At 48.3% G+C, this 21,054-nt stretch overlaps 2 protein-coding genes across 2 annotated transcripts; both read left to right on the top strand.

Moving 5' to 3' along the window:
* The first annotated feature begins 2,371 nt into the window (after positions 1-2,371).
* On the top strand, positions 2,372-5,203 carry LOC113897485. Its single transcript, XM_027550227.1, has 2 exons — positions 2,372-3,965; positions 4,551-5,203. Exons 1-2 carry the CDS (start codon positions 3,710-3,712, stop codon positions 5,201-5,203), a joined length of 909 nt encoding a protein of 302 aa, XP_027406028.1. The 5' UTR covers positions 2,372-3,709.
* Positions 4,983-12,572, top strand: NXNL2 (nucleoredoxin like 2). The gene is made up of 3 exons (XM_027550382.1): positions 4,983-5,170; positions 5,275-5,627; positions 11,703-12,572. The coding sequence occupies exons 2-3, from the start codon at positions 5,326-5,328 to the stop codon at positions 11,869-11,871; spliced, it is 471 nt and encodes a 156-aa protein (XP_027406183.1). The 5' UTR covers positions 4,983-5,170; positions 5,275-5,325; the 3' UTR covers positions 11,872-12,572.
* The last annotated feature ends 8,482 nt before the right edge of the window (positions 12,573-21,054 follow it).

The following is a 21,054-nucleotide window of genomic DNA, read 5'->3' as shown; positions in this document are numbered from 1 at the left end:
CTGCTTAGAAAAGGAATTTCACTAGTGAGAAATAGCCTCATTCAGAAGTGGAGAGAGTGTGCATGCTAAACACAGAAATGCAGAGCCATAATTTTACTGGAGCGTTTCTCCTTGGAGAGCCTTTGAAGACCCCACATACCCAGCCAGCCAGTAGTTAGCTCTGGAAACATTCTGCCTGTCAGTCTATGTCATGGTTATAAGCAAACTGAGGTGTCACAGTCTTTGATGACTGTTCAAAAGAAATAGAGCCAGACCCTAGTTAAAGGCAGATAAGATTTTATTCATACTACTGCAATAAGGGGAAAGAGTTGAGCTCAATTCCTAAGGCAGGAAAAAGTGGGAATTTATGGCTAAGAAAGGGGAGTCAGTCAGTCCAGTTGCTCTGTTGTGTCCAACTCTTTGCAACTCCATGAACCGCAGCACGCCAGGCCTTCCTGTCCATCATCAAGAGTTATCAAATGGAAGACTACTGAGAGGGACATCAAGGGTGAGCTACTCTTACTAAATCTACCTAGGATTCTTGCTGAAGGCAGGCCAGAGTGGTCAGTTCAGGGGTGAGGGATGACAGCAGGATTCTTGGCGAGGACTGGCTGAGGCAGGCCAATGATGGGCCCTGAATGAAACCACAGAACACATCTCGGAGCTCAGTGGCTCTCATGTTCTTTCTGTTTCAGTGTGGAAAGAATTCAGGGAGAGGCAAAGTGATAGATAAGAAGTGATTTATTTGAAGGGATATATGTATACCTATTGGAGAAGGCAATGGCACCCCACTGCAGTACTCTTGCCTGGAAAATCCCATGGATGGAGGAGCCTGGTGGGCTGCAGCCCATGGGGTCGCTAAGAGTCAGATATGACTGAGCGACTTCACTTTCACTTTTCACTTTCATGCATTGGAGAAGGAAATGGCAACCCACTCCAGTGTTCTTGCCTGAAGAATCCCAGGGATGGGGGAGCCTGGTGGGCTGCCATCTATGGGGTCGCACAGAGTCGGACATGACTGAAGTGACTTAGCAGCAGCAGCAGCAGCGTGTATACCTATGGCTGATTCATGTTGAGATTTGACAGAAAACAACAAAATTCTGTAAAGCAATTATCCTTCAATTAAAAATATTATAAATAGATTTTTTAAAAAGAAGTGATTTATTTGTATAAGATGCTTGTGAAGGATACACGTGGGCAGGTAAAAGGGCTCTGCTCTGAGAACTTAGTAGGCTACATTTTTACAATCAAAGGAAAAGTGGGATGGGGGAGAAGACCATCTCTTCTTCATTCTTTTTAAAAATCAATCAGTTAATTAATTTTTGACTATGGTGGGTCTTCGCTGCTGTGGGGGCTTTTCTCTAGTTGTGGCAAGCAGGGGCTACTCCCTAGTTGCGGTGCGTGGTCTTCTCATTACAGTGGCTTCTCTTGTTGCAGAACATGGGCTCTAGGGTGTGTGGGCTTCAGTATTTGTGACACATGGGCTAAACAGGATGGCTCCCAGGCTCTAGAACACTGGCTTAGAAGTTGTGATGCAGGGTTAAATTGCTCCAGGGCAGGTGGGATCATCCTAGACCAGGGATTGAACCCATGTCTCCTGCACCGGCAGGTGGATTCTTTACCACTGAGCCACGAGGAAAGCCCTCTCATTCTTTTTAAAAAGTATTCATCTATTTATTTGGCTGCCACAGGTCTTGATTGCAGTGTTTGCATCATGTTGCATCATGCAGGATCTTTTGTTGAGGCACGTGGGCTCTCTCCAGTTGTGGTGCATGGGCTTAGTTGCCTGTGGCATGTGGCATTTCAGTTCCCCAACCAAGGATTGAACCTATGCCCCCGGCATTGCAAGGCAGATTCTTAATCACTGGACCACCAGGGAAGTCTCCTCTTCCTCATTCTAGACTAGACATCAAGCTTCCATCATCAGCTACTCCTCCACCCTGGGTGGTACAGTTTTTTGATTGCTACGTAATCAGACTGGGATTGTCAAGGTGCTATTCAAATCAGCAGAAGGGTGGTAACATATGCTAAAATATGGTTAATCATCTCAAGCTTCTGTATAATGAGGGTCTTCTACTTTGGAATGTTACCTTTCCTATATATATATATATATTTATATACACACATAAATAATTTTATTTATTTAATTATTGGCTGTTCTGGGTCTTCATTGTTGCAAGAGGGCTTTCTCTAGTTGAGGAGAGCAGGGGTTACTCTCTCTTGTTGTGGAGCACAGGCTCTAGGGCACTTGAATTTCTATAGTTGAGGTGCATGGGCTTAATAGTTGTGGCTCTTGGGTGTTAGAGCATGGGCTCAGTAGTTGTTGTACACAGGCATAGCTGCCCTGAGGCATGTGGGATCTTCCCAACCCTGGGATCGAACCTGTGTCCTCTGCATTGGCAGGCAGATTCTTAACCACTGGACCACAAGGGAAGCCCTATTTTTGTTTTTAGTTCATATACAGAGGAACATGTGCTAGGGATCATTAACTTACTGACCTCAACCAGCAGGATGCAGGTGTCACTGACTTGACACACAGTTTTGTTATTAAGCAAGCCTGCTTTGTTTCACAATTTTCTGATTGCTTTCTTGATGATCATTCACTTACAATGGTCTCTCAAAGCCCCCTAAAGTTCCCCGTCTATTTATAATTTCCTAGTGGGATTTTTAAACTAGCTATTTGACTGTCTTACTCTAGACTTATCATGAAGACAAGGCCTAGTGGAGAAGAGGGTTCAGAGGAGCCTGTCTAAAGTTTGATCGAGGAAACCCTTTAACAGAACTGAAGTTATCAGACAGAGACAATGCAGAAAATGTTGCCCTTAAATTCAGGTGGGAAATGGGTAATAAGGTAGAGTATGTGAACAGTAAATTATTTTTAGAGTAATGGCAGGGGTCTGGGAGAGGGGGCAGGGGTGAGGAGACCCTCATGGAGCTGCTCTCAAGCATCAGGAGTAAGAATGTTGTTCAGTTCCGCTGAGATTATCCAGGACACATAAAACTGGTTAGCAGAGGCCAGCAATCCAGCCACCCTTTGATGCCCTGGAAGGAAGTCAGGTATGAACGGATGCTGCATGTCTCAGCTGGGGTTAGTCACCCTATCCTGTTTCCAGGACTCCATTTATGGCTGTTCTTGTGCTCAGTGGAGGAAAAGGGGTAGGAGACTTGGTTCCAGAAGAGGCAAGGAAAGGGTTCTGGGCTTCCTCTCATAGCATCTGCAGCCCTTTCCCACCTTAAGGATCAGCCAGTGCGATGGGTCAGAAGCAAATGACACAGGATCATGGCTCAGGAAGGGCCTTGGGAAAGTTCCTTCACAGACTGGTTGAGAATATCCAGTAGATACAGAGCTGGAGGAGAGCTGAGCCGCGCCTATGTTTCTCTTGAGGGGGTTCTTGAGGGCGGGGTCCCCGACTTACACACACACACACACACACACACACACACACACTCACTCAAAGCAGTCACAAGAGGAGGGTCCCTAGGTGCGGAGAAGTGCTGGCTTGCTCTTCTCCCCAGGATTTCTCTTCCCTGGAGGGCTGTGCCCCTTTCACCACGGTAACTAAGTGGGCTGTGCTCCCAGGAAGGGACATCTACTCCTCCCCCAAGCACTCGGAGGGCACATAATACTTATACCCCAAATCGGGAATTTGTCGGTGGGCAGGTGGCATCATCACTAAAAGGAATGTTCCTTACTTTCCCCACTATGGTGATAAACGAATAAAAGCCAAACATGAAAAATACAGTCCTCACGATATTTAGTTTCGCTACATTTATCTTAGTTCTGAGTTTTAAGAAATGTCAGGGACCTGTACATGCAAGATTTATAGTGCTTGTAGTTCCTCTCAATCTTTTCCTCCCTTCCATTTCGCCTACAAATCCCCCCTTCTTCCAAGAGGACAGTGAATCAGAGCTTTGGCAGCACGCTTCATGGAACAGCATCAACCCTCGGAGAGAATTTCCCTTAGCCCTGGCTCTGCCAAGCGCAGGTACACAACCAACCGAGGAGGTGGGGCTAGTAGTGAAAACTGTCCGCGCATTTTCGTCCCATTTCCCTGGGAAGCCGAGGGGACAGCGGGTGGCTGGAGGAAGTTCATCTGCGGGCGACCCCGCCTTCACCATCCGCGCTTCCTTTCCCTTCTCGCACCATCGCAAGGGCTCTGTATTTTCCTTATTCACCTTTTTTTTTTTTTCCTCTTGTCCCCGCGGGAACATAAGCACCGCGAGGCTGGGCGCGAGACGGGACTCAGGGCGAGAGGAGCTCGGTCGGCGTCCAACCGCAGGGTGGTGGGATCCTGTCCTTACATGTTTGATGTTTTGCTCATCATAAACTTTTTTTGCATTAACATCAGAATAGTATTTTTTTTTTTCAGAATACTATTTAAATTGACCACTGAACTTTTTTTTTTTTTTGGCTCTAAATCTTTTAAAATGAGTCCCGCGCGAATGCCTCACCCATCCCGGGCAGGAAGTTGAAGCTGTTTTGCTCGCTACTGAATCCCAGTGCCGGGCACAGTAATACTCTGGTTCTCCGAATAAAACATTCTTTAAGAACCGCCCCTAATTTCTTGCAGGGACCCTCTCTGCCAGGGCGCAGTACTTCGGGACAAACCTCGAGAAAGAACAGGGCCCAGGTCTCCCCAGCGCTGGATCCCTGCCCCCTACAGATCGAACCGCTCTTACCTTTCCTCGCTGGTGGGACCCCTGGGACAGGTGGGAAGGGATTGAGCGCCGAGTGGGGCGAGCGCCCCGGGGACTTAGGGCGAGGGCGCGGCGGGAGGGGCCCAGGGGAGGGCGCGGAGGGGGAGGGCATGCGAGGGTGGCGGAGAAGAGTGCGTCGCCCAGGAGCGCGGAGGCGGCGAGCAGCGAGCAGCGCAGGACACAGAGCTGCGCAGGCAGGTGGGACGTGCAGAGGGTCGCGGAGGAAGGAGTGGGGCGGGGCGCCGAGGCAGGAGGGGGCGGGGCAGAGGCAGAAGGGGGCGGGGCAGGGGCGGGGCGGCTCGGTTCCCTGGAGGCTGGTGCTGCGGTTGTTGGTGCTACGGCCGCTACACCTGGGGTCGCGGGTGTTTGTGAGTGTTTCCCCTTACCCCAGCGCGGACGTCCCTGCTCCCGCCGGAGGCCGAGGCTCAGGCTGGTGCAGAGGTTCGGGCACCCGGTGGTGCGAAGGGAGCCAGACATCGCTGCCCGCCCGCAGGTGACCGTTCCCCCGCAGGGGTCAGCCACCTGAGTTCATTCACCCAGGTCCGCTCCTCCGCTAGGATCCGGGCCCCGCGCTCACCGCCCCGCCTCTCCCCTCAGGTGTCCTTCTGCCGCAGGTGTCCTCCCCCGCAGGTGTCCCCGCGCCCGGACATGGTGGACGTGCTGGGCGGGCGGCGCCTGGTGACCTGCGACGGCGCGTGGGTGGAGGCCGAGGCGGCGCTGCAGAACAAGGTGGTGGCGCTATACTTCGCCGCGGGCCGGTGCGCGCCCAGCCGCGACTTCACGCCGCTGCTCTGCGACTTCTACGAGGAGCTCGTGGACGAGGCGCGGCCGCCGGCGCCCTTCGAGGTGGTCTTCGTGTCCGCCGACGGCAGCGCGCAGGAAATGCTGGAATTCATGCAGGAACTGCACGGTGCCTGGCTGGCGCTGCCCTTCCACGACCCCTACCGGCAGTGAGTGGAGGCAGTGTGTGTGGGAGGTGCTGGGAGCTCCCACACCAACCCCCACCCCAATTCCTCTTCTCCGGGCTTCTCCCAACTCTCAGGGCCTCTTTGATAGCCTCCATCCCCACCCCTTAGTGTTTGAGCCTCTTTGCTTTGGCTTCCCAGGGAGGCTCTAGCGTTGGCTGACGGGGAACTCGGTGGGCGCGGACCTCGGTCCACCTTCGTCTTTGGCTCAGTAGATCTGAGGCTCTGGGAATCTGAATGTATAAGTTCTGGTGATGATCATTCTGCGGCAGGGAGCCCACTCGAGTAATCATAGCCCTGAGGTGCTGCACCCGACTATGCAGGGAGGGCTTCCCAGGTGCCTCAGCTGTAAAGAATCTGCCTGCCAATGCAGGAGACAAAATTGCCGCAGATTCCATCTGTGGGTTGGGAAGATCCCCCGGAGGAGGAAATGGCAACCCACTCCAGTATTCTTGCCTGGAGAATCCCATGGACAGAGGAGCCCGGCGGGCTACAGGCCGTAGGGTCCTCAAAGATTCGGACACAGCATTGAGCACACAGGCACTGCACAGGGAAGACACTGACGCTTATCTGGAGAGTAGGAGAGGGAGATCCAGAATGGATGCTCAGGTCAGAACTGGAGACGAGGGGTGGACTACCCTGTCCCAGTAGCCTGGGCCTGGGTACCAGGTGCTGGGAGAAGGGTCAGGACTCAAGTCCTGGAGGAAACTACTGTAAGCCAGGTTGCAATTTCAGTTTTATTGACAGTGACCGAAATTTCATAAAGGTGTCTCCTGCTCCTATACCTGTAAGAAGAAGCAGCTTCCTGGACTCTTGAGACAGATGTCAGAGGTGACAAAAATCCATGCTCCCTGAAGGGATCTTGCCCCACCCTTGCTTTTAGAAAAATATGTGACATGGATTTCGGAATTTGTGAACAAACTAGAAATTGACCCTAGCGCTCAACTTTTTTTTTCATTTTCATTTTTTTTTTGCCATTCTGTGTACCATGTGGACTCTTAGTTTCCCAACCATGGATTGAGCCCACAGCCCCTGCACTAGAAGCTCAGAATCTTAACCACTGTACCTCTAGGCGAGTCCCAGCCTTGGTGTTCTGTTGGCTGTGGTCATGGGATCTATGGAGGGGAGGAGGGAGAAGGTGGGGGGTGGTGTGTTAGGGAAGAGAGAGGACATGGGAGGACTTTGTGGAGGATTGGAAGAGGGAAGTGGGGCACAGGCACCGATTGTCTGGAATGTTGGGGTCACCTGTGGTGTAAGAGTCCAGACTGAGGTTAATTGTTCTTCACCAAGTACATTACCCCACCATCCCCTTAACAGATATGGAGGCGAATTTCTGGATTTTTTTTTTTTTTTTGAATAGCACCACGTGGTACATTTTTCTGGGAATTAGTATTCAATTGTGACGTTCTCCCAAATTAATTATTCTGAAATGGTTTTCCTTCTGGACACTTAAAAATGAAAGCTAACTTTGGAAAGTTCCCTGGAGGAGTAATTTTTCCCAAGCACATGCTTTTGCTGATGCCAAGCAAAAGGTGAGGCCCAGGCCCTTCAAGGGAGGTTACCTGCTTCCCAAGGCTTCACTCAAGGCAGGACTAGGAAAAGTCATCCATGATACATCCAAATGACCATGATTTACTTGGTTGAAAGTTCCTATAGCTTCACATCTAGAGGTAGTTGTAAAAGGAGTTTTGATTTGCTTAGCGTTCAAGTTACACACCGCTTTTGAAAGAATACACTTATTTTTGAAAGTGACAGTGTTAGTAATCAAGCAAAGAGCTCAGGCCCCCGGCAGAATTCAGTTGTGGGATCTATTTGTGGGGTGACTGTAGGCAAGGTATTCAGTTGCTGAGTATAATGACATGGCACGTGATGGATGAGAACTGCACTGATGCACGCATTCAGAGCTATGCCAGCTGGTTGTGTAGCAGCACTTTCCGTGTTGCCCATTTCACTGATGTGCTATTGAAGTGCAGAGATGGGTGCCCCTGGCTCTGGAGCCAGTCCTTTCTGCTCCAGCTTCCTCTCCCAGGGGACACTGAGCCTCAGGACAGTCTTGCTGGGGGTGGGGATAAGGGTGGGGTTGGGGGGGCTTACAGCGTGCTCTCTGCTTCCTGGATTAACTGGTCAAGGCCCATTTGGTCCACTGCAGGTGCTGAGTTGTTTAGGGCCCGGCATGGGGCTGCACTAGGCCCTGGCCATCTCCGGCTGCCAGCCTCACCTAGGCGGAATCTGATAAGGGTTGGGGGGGCAGGGTGGGAGGCAGCAGTTTGGGGAGAAGTTAGTTCCTGGGGCCTCCCCTTCCCAGATTGAACTTTGTTAATCCTGTCATTGCAATTTATAAATTAGGAAATGTGGTATTCTGTGGGAAATTCTTGGAGCTAAGCCCTAAATTTTGCTTATCCCAGCCTGCATTTTGAAATCAGATCATGAGCAAAAATGGAAGTAACAGCCACCAAGGAGAACTAAAGTATGTAGGAAGCCTCCAGGAGGCCTTTTGAGAAGTTCTCAATATGTGCAGAGCATGGCATTCTTCTTGGTGCTGTGAGAAGGTGAGGGACCCGGGCTGTCTTTTTTCAGTGGTCCACACGTGTCATCTGCTGTCCTCTGGTTTTCTGATGACCTGCCTGAGGCTCATGCGTCCATGCATACTAAGTCGCTTCAGTTCGTGTGTGACTCTTTGCAACCCTATAGCCTGCCAGACTCCTCTGTCCAGGGGATTCTCCCAGGCAAGAATACTGGAGTGGGTAGCCATTCCCTTCTCCAGGGGATCTTCCCAATCCAGGGATTGAAACCACATCTTTTACGTCTCCTACATTTGCAGATCAGTTCTTTACCACTAGCACCGCTTGGGAAGGTTTGCCTTAGGCTCAGGAAGTGGTAGATCACCACAGAGGCACTCCACCCCACTAAGCTTACCCTGGGCATGGCTGGAGGCGGTGACGATGGAGATGCAACTGCAAGAAGAAACTTTCTAGAACCGCTCACCTCAAGCTCGGTCAGATCTTGGCTGTCCAGAGAAGAATGCACACAAGACCCAACCCCAAGTGCCACCCTTCTGCCTAGAGAGGCAAATATCTAGTGACGTGCCTATAGCGAGGGGCAGTGGGGGCCCAGGGTGGGCTCTCAGGTCCTGCCTTGATGCCTGTGTGTGCAGCTGGGCGAGAGGTCTGAGCAAGGGGGCAGCGTTGAAGACAGATTCTGTCCTGCCTTCCCTCCCTCTTTTTATGAGCCAAGTAAGGAATAAAGAAAAATCCCTGACTTTGCCAACAGGAATTTCTGTTACATGCTGCCAGGTATGCAAGACCCACTCAGTCCATGTCTCACACATCCCCCTCCAGTATTTGACCCTCACTCATTTTATTTCTTGTTGTCTCGTTTACATCTGTGTTCTGGTCAGACATGACAACTAATATGCCAGAATACTCCACACACTTTCCCACCTCCAAAGGTCTTACACATGCGGCATCCTCCAACCCTGGAGCCTCCCACTTCTCTTCCTAGGAGCTCTCCCTTTGTGCCCCCGGGGACACAGGGCGCATGTCTGGCTCCTGAGGCCTATGCCCTCCATAGCTTGAGCCAGTGCCACTCCTGTTGTCGGAGTGTGTGTCTGGTGGGGGCAGTGGTCTCTGTAGTCCCAGAGGTTGAACTAGACATTGTTCAGGGCTTGGCACCTGCAGGGCACTTGTTTGATGGATACTTGAAGCAAGTAGAGAGATTTGCTCGGTAACAGCCTGGCTACCAGTGGCTGAGATGGAAAGAGACTGGAGCCAGAAGTTGCCATGACAACCCAGAAGCAGTTGTGCCAGGGATAAGGATGCACTGCTTTAGATGAAGGGAGGGAGCCAGTGCTTCAACTGAATGCAGGGTGAGGAGGGAATGGACGCTCACATTTCCCTGAAATGGTTAAAATGCTGAGTTATCACTTCATTCTGCCCAGCAACAAGGCTTTCCTTTCTGAGGCTTGGTCTACTCTCTCTGGACACAGCTCCCAGAGGAGACAGAGATGACTTCATGGTTCCAGGGTAACACCTGTCACCAGTCAGAGGCTGCCAGGGTGGGGATGTAGGGTCCGCATTGGGTGATTCTCTGAAGAGAAGCTGGAGCAATGAAATGTCTTCAGACCTCTTCCTCACTCCTCGAAGGCCTGCCTGACTCCTGATGTCCCTGTGTTGTCCCTTTTTCCTTCTCAATCTCGATAGAGCTTTTCTCTGTTTCTTAGTCTAAGAGCCGGGTTTTGTTTTGTTGCTCACCCCATGTGGATTCATTTCCTACTCCAGTGATTTCTGTCCTCTGTCTTCTTTTGCCTTCTTTCTACTTTCTCTATAATTGCTTCATCACTGTTTTTCTGGTTTCTTGAATTAAACGCAGAACTCATCTATATAGAGGCCTTTTAGTTTTAGACAAGAATATGTAAGATAACTCTCTGTGTCTAATTGTACCTATAGCTTGGGACCCATAGTATATTCCATATTGCCCTGTTCTAATTATTTTGTAAGTCTGCTTTACAATTTCATAGATAACATATGGTTATTTAGTTTTTAACTCATTCCAAAAATTATTGCTTGTTGCTTTCCAGTTCTATTATGTTATGGTCTGATTAAGCAATCTGCACTGATTACTTGAAACTTATTAAGATCCCTTTATGACCAATAACATGGCTGGTGTTGTCACCATTTCATAGATGCGTGAAAGCAAGGCATATTTTCTCTGTTGGGTGTACATACTGTTTTGTTTTTTTTTTTTTTTCCAGTTTGAATTAAGATTTGTCTTGGAGCAGGATACCAGAAAGCAGCAGGAAGGACCTGATGGAGGTGTCACAGGGGAGGTTTGGTAACAGGAGGGTCTCAAATGCATTTCTTCTTCCTCTCAGGTTCACAACCCTGAGGGCGCCAGATAAGGGAAATCAGATTACTGCTAACCTGAGGCCCTGGCAAACTGGTAACAGGACGGGATTTGCACCCAGCTGTCCTGGCCTGAGGACGATAATCCCTGTGAAGGTTATGGGGAGATTTGCAAAACTGAGAAGGCAGACACTCCTTTCCCTAAATGAATACAAATAATTTTGTAAAATGGTCACACAAGGGGTTATTACATGTGAAGGTAAAATGTTTCACCCATAATGTTAATCAGCATGTCCTTGAATTTACAGGATAGAAAGTCTAGTAAGCCTTTGCATTTGTCTAAAACTTATGGAATTTTAACTTTTACCATTATAGGTACCTGATGTATTTAAACCTCTTGAGATGTAGGAAGGATCCAAATTTATTGGGTTACTTGTGGGTTTAAAATTGCACTGTGTCATTCGGCAGCCACTAGCTACATGTGACTACTTAAATTTAAAATAGACTGAAATAGGGAATTCCGTGGTGGTCTAGTGGTCAACTTCCCTAGTGGTCAACTTCCCTCCTGTCTTAGTGGGTAAAGCATCTGCCTGCAGTGCAGGAGACCCGGGTTTGATCCCTGAGTTGGGAAGATCCCCTGAAGAAGGAAATGGCAACCCACTCCAGTATTCTTGCCTGGAAAATCCCATGGACAGAGGAGCCTGGTAGGCTACAGTCCATAGGGTCTCAAAGAGTCAGACACTACTGAGCGACTTCACTTTCTTTTCACTTTCTAGTGGTTATGACTTGGTGCTCTTACTTTCATGGCTGGGTTCAATTCCTGGTTAGGGGAACTAAGATCCTGCAAGCCGCTTGGCACAGCCAGAAAATACATAAACAAACAAATAACATGAACTAAAACCCAAAATTCAATTCCTCAGGCTCACCAGCCAGATTTCAAGTGCTCAGTCATTGCGGGTAACCATGGCTATGACGTTGAGTAGCACAGATGCAGAACGGTTTCATCACCACATGCTCCTCTGGGACAGCATTGGCTGAGAACCAGCCAGCAGCAAGAAGAGCCCACAGGAATCCTCACCCCAGTGGGAGGGCTCACCGGGCGGGCTGGGTGCTAAGGCTTTGCGGGCTCAGCTGGCTCTGGGAGGCGCCGGTCCCTGCAAACGTGCAGCGGCCTGGCCTGTCCCACGCTGACCCTCCGCCGCCCTCTTCTCTCCCACAGCGAGCTGAGGACCAGGTACCACATCACGGCCATCCCCAGGCTTGTGATCCTGAAGCCCAGCGGGGAGGTCATCACCGACAAAGGGCGGAAGCAGATCCGGGAGCGGGGGCTGGCGTGCTTCCAGAACTGGGTGGAGGCAGCGGACATCTTCCAGAATTTCTCCGGTTGAGCAGAGGGCGGGTCTCCAGGGGGCCCGGACAGGTGTGCAGTCACTCCTGTTGCTGCAGCCTCAACCCGGCAGAGAAGAAGAGCATCCTGTTTCTCTGTGTTGGTGGTTTCTTTCAGAGCAGAAGCACTCATCTGTGATGGAAAGAAAATGTTGCTCAGGGAATGCCCTCACTCTAACTTTGTTGGTAGTTATTTTTATTATTCTTAGCATAGCTTTCTCCACATGAGCTTAAGTGTGTTCACAATGAGCTATTGGAAATCTATGCAAAACATGTATTTATTATACAAGCTCTTCAGGTAAAATGGCATATTTATTGATACATTTTTTTCTGGAGATGTCTTTATTTTCCTTTTATTTTTTTTAACTGAAGGATAATTGCTTTACAGAATTTTCTTGTTTTCTGTCAAACCTCAACATGAATCAGCCATAGGTATACATATATCCCTTCCCTTTTGAACCTCCTTCCCCTGGAAACTTGCATTACCATATGTAAAATAGATAGACGATGGGAATTTGCTGTATGGCTCAGGAAACTCAAACAGGGGCTCTATATCAACCTAGAGGGGTAGAATGGGGAAGGGAATGGGAGGGGAGGTTCAAAAGAGATGTCTTTATTTTAGTGATATGCTCTCATGACTATATTTGTTACTAAAGTTTGTACAGTCTTTTCGCTTTAATAAACACACCTATCTGCACCTGGAGCCCTCTGATATCCTTCTTTCAAACCAAATGCCTTTATGAGGAAAGTGAAGCACTCGAGAAATACCATTCTCAAACACTTTGTTTTGTTTTTCAAAAGGGATAGTTTTTAATTATAGGTCTTCTTGGGAATTATTCTTCTGTTTGTTTTCTTACACTTTTAGTAGCATCATATCTTAGAAAAGAAAATTTCAAGGCTGCATACTCATATCTTCAAGATCAAATCTCCCCATCTTCTAAAAGATGCTGATTAATCCAGGTAGACAAAAGTTCACACACAATCTTTCATTTTTTAGGATTTCTATTGAAATGTAGTTGATTTACAATGTTGTGTTAGTTTCAGGTGTACAACAAAGTGATTCATTTATACACTGGAGAAGGCAATGGCACCCCACTCTAGTACTCTTGCCTGGAAAATTCCATGGACGGAGGAGCCTGGTAGGCTGCAGTCCATGGGGTCGCTAAGAGTAAGACAAGACTGAGTGACTTCACTTTCACTTTTCACTTTCATGCATTGGAGAAGGAAATGGCAACCCACTCCAGTGTTCTTGCCTGGAGAATCCCAGGGACGGGGGAGCCTGGTGGGCTGCTGTCTATGGGGTCGCACAGAGTTGGACATGTATACAAATATACATATATTCTTTTTTAACATTTTCCCTTATTATAAGATTATTATATTTTTATTTATTATATTTTATAAGATTATTGTATTATTATTATAAGGTTATTACAAGATATTGAGTAGAATTCCCTGTGCTATTCGGTAGGTCCTTGTTGGTTATCTATTTTATATACAGTTGTGTGTATCTTTGCTGATAACAGGAGGGATGTGTGCAGTGCCTGCCTGCTGGAGGTGGCCAGCCGTGATCTGATCCACGTGATTGGAGTCGTGAAATACCAGGCACCCACCTCTAGCCCAGTTCCCATCTGCCAACCCACTTGGCTCACTGGGTCCCTCGCCAGGGATCTGGAGCAAAGCTGTCCCTTGTAGGACCCAGGAACCCCCACATTCCCTAAGGAGGCCCTCTGTAGAGCAATGCTGGGTGAAGTGAAGAAGGCTGCTGGGCTGCTCAGGTAACCCAGAATGTGAGAGTTGAATCCAAGAGGGTGAGGCCGTGTCATTGGTTAATTATATCAGGGCCAGGGAACTCCACAGCACAGTCACCTTGATGTGCTCTCCCCACTGTCAGTCAGGTTCCCCATGGATTGACTAAAGATATATTTGATGAAGCTAACCTGGTCATTATTTGCCTCAGAAATAAAGCTTAAAAGTACAGTTTTCCTCTCAAAACAAAAGATGGCATATTTCACTTAATTTTGGTATTTTCCCCAGTACCATGGTGTTAGCTACTCTCTTTATCATATCACATGGTTATCACTTGATCTTATCCAAAAGGCTGAGAAGCAGAGACATCACTTTGCTGACAAAGGTCCGTCTAGTCAAAGCTATGATTTTTCCAGTAGTCATGTATGGATGTGAGAGTTGGACCATAAAGAAGGCTGAGCACTGAAGAATTAATGCTTTTGAACTGTGATGCTGGAGAAGACTCTTGCGAATCCCTTGGACAGCAAAGAGATCAAACCAGTCAATCTTAAAGGAAGTCATCCCTGAATATTCATTGGAAGGACTGATGCTGAAGCTGAAGCTCCAGTACTTTGGTCATCTGATGTGAAGAGAAGACTCATTGGAAAAGACTGTGATGCTGGAAAAGATTGAAGGCAAGAGGAAATGGGGGCAACAGAGGATGAGATGGTTGGATGGCATCACTTACTCAGTGAACATGAGTTTGAGCAAACTCTGGGAGATGGTGAAGGACAGGGAAACCTGGCATGCTGTAGTCAGTCTGGTCGCAAAGATTCGGACATGACTGAGTGACTGAACAGCAACAACAGTGGTTGCCACTGCTTTTTTGTGATGAAATAATGTAAGATCGGATTACAGTAATTCAAATCACACATTTTGGGAGGGGGTGTGGGCATTTCTTGTAGGTGTAACATCCTGGTGGGTGGATGCACACATATGCATGCATGTTTTGTGTGTGTGTGTGTGTGTGTGTGTGTGTGTGTGTGTGTTAACCACAACCAGACTTCTTAAAAAGTGTAGGTAAGTTCCTCCTGGTAAACATGCTCATTAGTTGCCATGATGGAGCCCAAGCACCGTGGTTACCCCTGAGGCTGGAGCATCACATTGCTTTCAGCTTGGGAGCTGCATGGGGTTGTGTGTGTGGAAAGCATTCAGCACCTGGAGGGAGGGAGAGGTCCCGGCAGAGGCCACCCCACATCTGCACCGAAGTAGCACATTGGAGGTTAGGGTTTCCACATGTGAATTTTAGGGGCACACGAATATTCAGACCACAGTAGTGGCCCCACCCTAGCCCTGCATTCCATCGAAATTCCTGGGTCTCTCTGTGTGTGCTGATTTTACAGAAGTACTGCTCTACGAGGTGTCTGTCTACTAAATTTTGTGAAATCATTTACAATGAGCCTATAATTGTAGCATCTTTTCTCACACCTGGGCTGCCCAATAAGCAGGAAGTATTAGCTGCAGGCTAGGGAGGTCCAGCCACTCAGTTTTGTACAGAATCATGTGCAAATCCCAGGAGGTCTCCGCAGCAATTTCACTTGAGAAAGATGTTGCTTATTGTGTGCTTGTGTGGGGCAGCCACTGGGAGAACATGTGGACACACACACAACACACAAACACCACACCACATATATACCACATACACATCACACACTATATACCATACATGGATACATACCACACATCACACACGGACACATACCATACACATGTATGTGTATACATGTATGCATACACATACATGGATACATACCACACACAAACATCACACACTGCACACACAGATACACACCACACATCACATGCACACCAGTTATGCACAATATCACACATACTATACCACACCACATGCACATACTACACATCACACAGACACACCACACACTCACCATAAACAGCACACAAACACCACACACACAAAAAGCATACCACATATACACCACAGACACACACACTACACACCACACACAAACAAATCACATGCAAACACCACATACTACACACAGACACATGCCACACACAGACAACACCACACACACTACACACACTACATTCACACCACACATACCACAAACACACATACCATCCTCACATCACATTTGTCTTCTGAGTCTTTCTGTCCTCCCTTCCTTTCTTTTCTTCTCTCATAGTGTTTTGTTCTAATTCCATGAAAGCAGGATCTTCCTATCTCTTCACAGGACACTGATGGGGTTTGTGGGGACCAGATGGAACCCCAGTGGGCTTGCTAACTTTGAGTTCCCTTTAGAGTGATCTTCCTGGGCCATTTTGCCAGTGAGACTTTCTTCCTGGGCTGGTCACATTCACCAGGTAACACCCTCCCATCCCCACTGGCAGGAGAGGACTGGGGGCTGGCAGAGAGAACACATTTTCCCCTGATTTCCTGAAGTTCAGCAAATTTCAGCACCCCGCCTTCAACTGTGTCTCTCCCACCGTGAAAGACCACCAGCCACCTCTGGGTGAGGTGGGACACCCAGGGTAACAGGGTGCAGAGGTAATCTGTTGTTGTGTTAGTCCCTCAGTCATGTCTGACTCTGTGACCCCATGAACTGTAGCCTGCCAGGCTCCTCTGTCCATGGAATTCTCCAGGCAAAAATACCGGAGTGGGTGGCTATTCCCTTCTCCATAGGATCTTCACAACCCAGGGATCAAGCCAGTGTCTCCTGCAGGCAGAGTGCAGGCAGATTCTTTACCATATGAGCCACCGGGGAAGGGAATCTAGGTCTGATTTCATGTACAGACCCCAATCCTCATGGGTGCTGTGTGTCCCCCTCAAGGGGTTTCTGGAGCTGCCAGGTCTCAGGTCTTCAGGATTCCCGGCTAAAACCAGTAAGTTTCTGCTTCCCTAGTGCTGGCCAGGATCCTCCGTGTGCGTGTGTTATGTGTGCGTGTTATGTGTGTGTTAAGTGTGTGTGTGTTATGTGTGCGTGTGTATGTGTGCGTGTGTATGTGTGCGTGTGTATGTGTGCGTGTTAAGTGTGCATGTGTATGTGTGCGTGTGTTATGTGTGTGTTAAATGTGCGTGTGTTAAGTGTGCGTGTGTTAAGTGTGCATGTGTATGTGTGCGTGTGTATGTGTGTGTGTGTATGTGTGCGTGTGTTAAGTGTGCGTGTGTTAAGTATGCGTGTGTATGTGTGCGTGTGTTAAGTGTGCGTGTGTATGTGTGCGTGTGTTAAGTGCGCGTGTGTTATGTGTGCATGTGCTATGTGTGTGTTATGTGTGCGTGTGTTATGTGCGCGTGTGTTATGTGTGTGTGCTATGTGTGTGTGTTATGTGTGCGTGTGTTATGTGCGCGTGTGTTATGTGTGCGTGTGCTATGTGTGTGTTATGTGTGCATGTGTTAAGTGTGCGTGTGTTATGTGTGCGTGTGCCTGTAGAGGCAGCCACCACCCCTGTCACTTTTAGAGCTTCCAAACATTTCTTCTTCCCTCTTTGTTTTCCCATCATTTAAAAAATCCCTTCATTGTCATTTTAATGACTCTGTCAAGGAGTTAAATTATATGCAGGTGTTCAAACTGCTTGTTTGCCTGAGAGTTGAGAAGTGTCCATTTTAAGTTTGTAATGCCACCAGGACGATCTCTTTGAAATTTTTATTGGATTTAGTGAACTGACAAAATGCTGTGTAAATCTAGCTTTCTGCTTTCAACATAATTTCTAACTTTGACAATGTCTCCACAGTTGTAATTGCATGTCCGGTATTACTTCTACAACACCTCTCTGCCTTTGCCACTGAAGCACAAGAATGAAAATGCTTGTGCCTGGTTGGACCCAGACGCTTCACACCATGGATGGGGAGCAGTGATGATGTGGCCTGGATTAGGATCTAAAAGGATGATTTTAATCCAGGTGCAGCTAGATGTGAATTTTAGGTCTAAAAATCCTGGATGAAAGCTCTCTACTCCATATGAAAGCCGTCTGTAATCCAGTATTCTGTGGGCACAGACTCTCCTTCAAAGAACATCTGCTTGTAGGCAATAGTAATTGAAAAGGAGGGGACTTCACTGGTGGCCCAGTGGCTAAGGTTCTATGCTCCCAATGCAGGGGACCAGGGGTCAATCACTGGTCAGGGAACTAGATTCCACATGCTGCAACTAAGAGTTCGCCTCAACTAAAAAGAGCCCACATGCTGCGATGAAGATTGAAGGTCTAGCATGCTGCCAAGAAGACCCTGCACGTGTGGTGGTGGTTTTAGTCGTGTTTGGGACCCCACGGACTGTAGCCTGCCAGGTTCCTCTGTCCATGGGGATTTCCCAGGCAAAAATACTGGAGTGGGTTGCCATTCCCTTCTCCTGGGGATTCTCCAAACCCAGGGATCAAACCCAGGTCTTCTGCATCACAAGAGGATTCTTTATTGACTGAGCTATCAGGGAAACCTGACCTGGAGCAGGCAAATAAATAAATATTAAAAAAAAAGAAAAGAAAAGGAATTCCATTTCTTTCTGACATCATTGAAAAGTAACTAAGGAGATCCTTTCCAAAGTCCCAAACTACACATGGAAAACTCACCTTGCCCCTGCTCCCCAAAGCTCCCTCCAAAATCTCCTGTCCACTCCCACACCTCTGGTTCCCCATAGCTCTGCTCTCTCCCTCTCAGTTTCGCACGGTCTGTCTTGGCGTCTCTGGTTCCATTTGCATCGCTTTCCTTGTTCTCCAGATTCTGCCTTTCCTCACTTGGAATCTCTGCTGACCTGGAAGACTCCTGGTGGCTGTAGGAAGTGGTGAGTTTACAGGGTACAGAGAACTTTGGCTGTGGAATAACAGAGAGAAGGCTGCTAGGGACGTGGCAAAACACGCCTCATACATTGTATATAATACATCTCTTGTTATTCCAGGTAAATGCAAATCCCTGGGTTAAAGTCTTAAGATTTGAGGGTTAGCATTCTCAGTGATTGGTCAGAAGATAAATCATTTTTATTTCTTATGTTCTTTTACTTTCTTGCTTTCCTCTTAATGATGAAGAATCATTATCTTTAGTCTCTTTCCCTTACATAGGTATCATGATAATTTTATTTGTTACATATAAGCAGCTTCGGTTTGGGGGTAAGATGCATATACTGATACAAGGCTTTGGATATTAACCAATACATTCATTCATCCATTCATTCAAGAAGCATCTGGAGCTCGCCAGGCATCTAGGCTGGCAGACATTAATTGTATCATTAAATGGTCTGTGACAGAGCGTGGGGATCTCAGGCAGGGTTTAGGCTCAGAGGTGAGAGAGGCGGGTGGAGTTAGTGAAACTGGCAAGAACAGCTGCTCACCTGACATGATAGCCCTTCAATCAGGACCTCAGAGAGTGGGTCTGAGGCCATTCCCGGGGTGTGATTACTTCTCAACGTGAATGACAGCCATCTGCTGCGAGTTGGACAGGAGAATCTCTCTGCAGTGAAGGAAGTCATCCAGGAGCATTTCTGTACGGAGGGCCCTGGAGGTGATGACATACCACAGAATCCACGGAAGGACAGCGGATACAGCCAGGACGGTGCCCTGCGTGTTCCTCTTTCCCTCTGTGGGCAGACTTTGCTCCGTGACATTTTCTCCAAGACAGATTCACCAGGCATCCTTCGTCAGGCCAGCATCATGCTGGTGCTCATTGAGTGGGTTTTCCTGGAAGAATTAACATAACCAATTGGTTGAAATAAAGTCCCAGGTTGACAGGACAAGGGGGACAGGCTGGGGATTTTCTGGGTTCATGAAACAGATTTTGTGGCAAAAAGTGTGTGAGGCTTTGAGATTGCAGGAGAAGGGAGGCCACGTTAAAAAAAAAAAATTATTTATTTATTTGACCGTGCCGGGTCTTAGTTGCAGCAGGCAGGATCTTTTGTGAATTCTTAGTTGCGGCATGTGGGATCTAGTTCCCTGGAGAGGGATAGAACCTGGACCCCCTGGATTGGGAGTGTGGATCCTTAGCCACTGGACCACCAGGGAACTTCTGAGAGGCAACAATTTTAATTGCAGCGAATATCTTTACAGGCTGCATTTTTGTACATCTCAGCTGACAAGGCTCCTCTTTCCTCCTCCCTCTCCCAGCTTCAAAAGAGACCCAAGAAACCACAGGCTTAGGTGGCTCCCCTTCCGGGTGGGTGTCAGACAGAGCTCCCTTCAAGAGCCTCTGTGGTGAGGTTCCTGGCTCTGCAGCCACTTGCATCAAGATTTCTGGAGCACTTACACTGTGAGAATGTTCTTAAACCTGATCATACAGACAAATATATACATAAACAAACCATGTTTGCTGTCATAGTTCATCCCAATTTGTAGAATTGGTGGGTTAGAAATGCTTTTCCTCCTTCCCTGTGTGCAGGCGGGGAGACTCTCTGACCAATAACCTGAGATGAGGGGTGAAACCCAGCCCCAGAGTGTCCTGGTGCTGCTGCTGCTACTGCTAAGTCATTTCAGTCATGTCCGACTCTGTGCAACCCCATAGACGGCAGCCCACCAGGCTCCCCCATCCCTGGGATTCTCCAGGCAAGAACACTGGAGTGGGTTGCCATTTCCTTCTCCAATGCATGAAAGTGAAAAGTGAAAGGGAAGTCGCTCAGTCATGTCCGACTCTATCGACCCCATGGACTGCAGCCCACCAGGCTCCTCTGTCCATGGGATTTTCTAGGCAAAAGTACTGGAGTGGGGTGCCATTGCCTTCTCCGCTAGAGTGTCCACCTTATTCCAAAACAGACCCCAATTTGTTGTGTGGATATAGATGCATTTTGAAGCCTCACCCACCCAAAGCAAGTAAGGCGAAAACCAGTGAACAAGGAACTGAACCGTGTCCCCCTCCACTCAAGAACCTTTGAGCCAGGGGAAGAAAATTTATAGGAGAGGTCAGTTCACCCTCTCGTTTTATAATAAACTCCGGTGGCAAAGTTCTCTCTTCCGCATTTCAGGAACTGCCCTTCGGTTATTTGCCCCCTCCTCGCTTCCGTGACAGCAAAGGACATTTGAGGACTTGTTCAATGGAAAAATGATAGTGCCTCTTTGTCCCTGCCAGGGCTTCCCAGGACCTAGGTTAGAAGGGGAGGAGACAGGCCTATTCCCAGGGGGTAGGTCACTCCATACTCACAGGGCTTCCTGTCTCCACATTCAACCTCTTGGTACCTGTACCAGTCAGCTCAGGCTGCGTAACAAAGCAGCACACACCGAGTGGCTTAAACAACGGACATTTATCCCTCACAGTTTTGGAGGCTGGAAGTCCAAGATCAAGGTGTGGGCAGGGCTGTTTCTCCCGAGGCCTCTCTCCTTGGTTTGTAGACGGCCGCCTTCTCCCTGTGTCCTCTGTGGTCTTCCCTCTGGGTGTGTGTGTCTCAATCTCTTCTTATAGGGATACCAGTCTGCCGGGAGCCACCACAGGAGATCCCACCCATGACAAGGTCGTGTGGAAGAGCCAT

This window comes from Bos indicus x Bos taurus, chromosome 8 (genome assembly GCF_003369695.1).
Source record: "Bos indicus x Bos taurus breed Angus x Brahman F1 hybrid chromosome 8, Bos_hybrid_MaternalHap_v2.0, whole genome shotgun sequence".
NCBI classification, from domain to species: Eukaryota; Metazoa; Chordata; class Mammalia; order Artiodactyla; family Bovidae; genus Bos; species Bos indicus x Bos taurus.
This window is presented reverse-complemented; position numbering and strand designations above follow the sequence as displayed.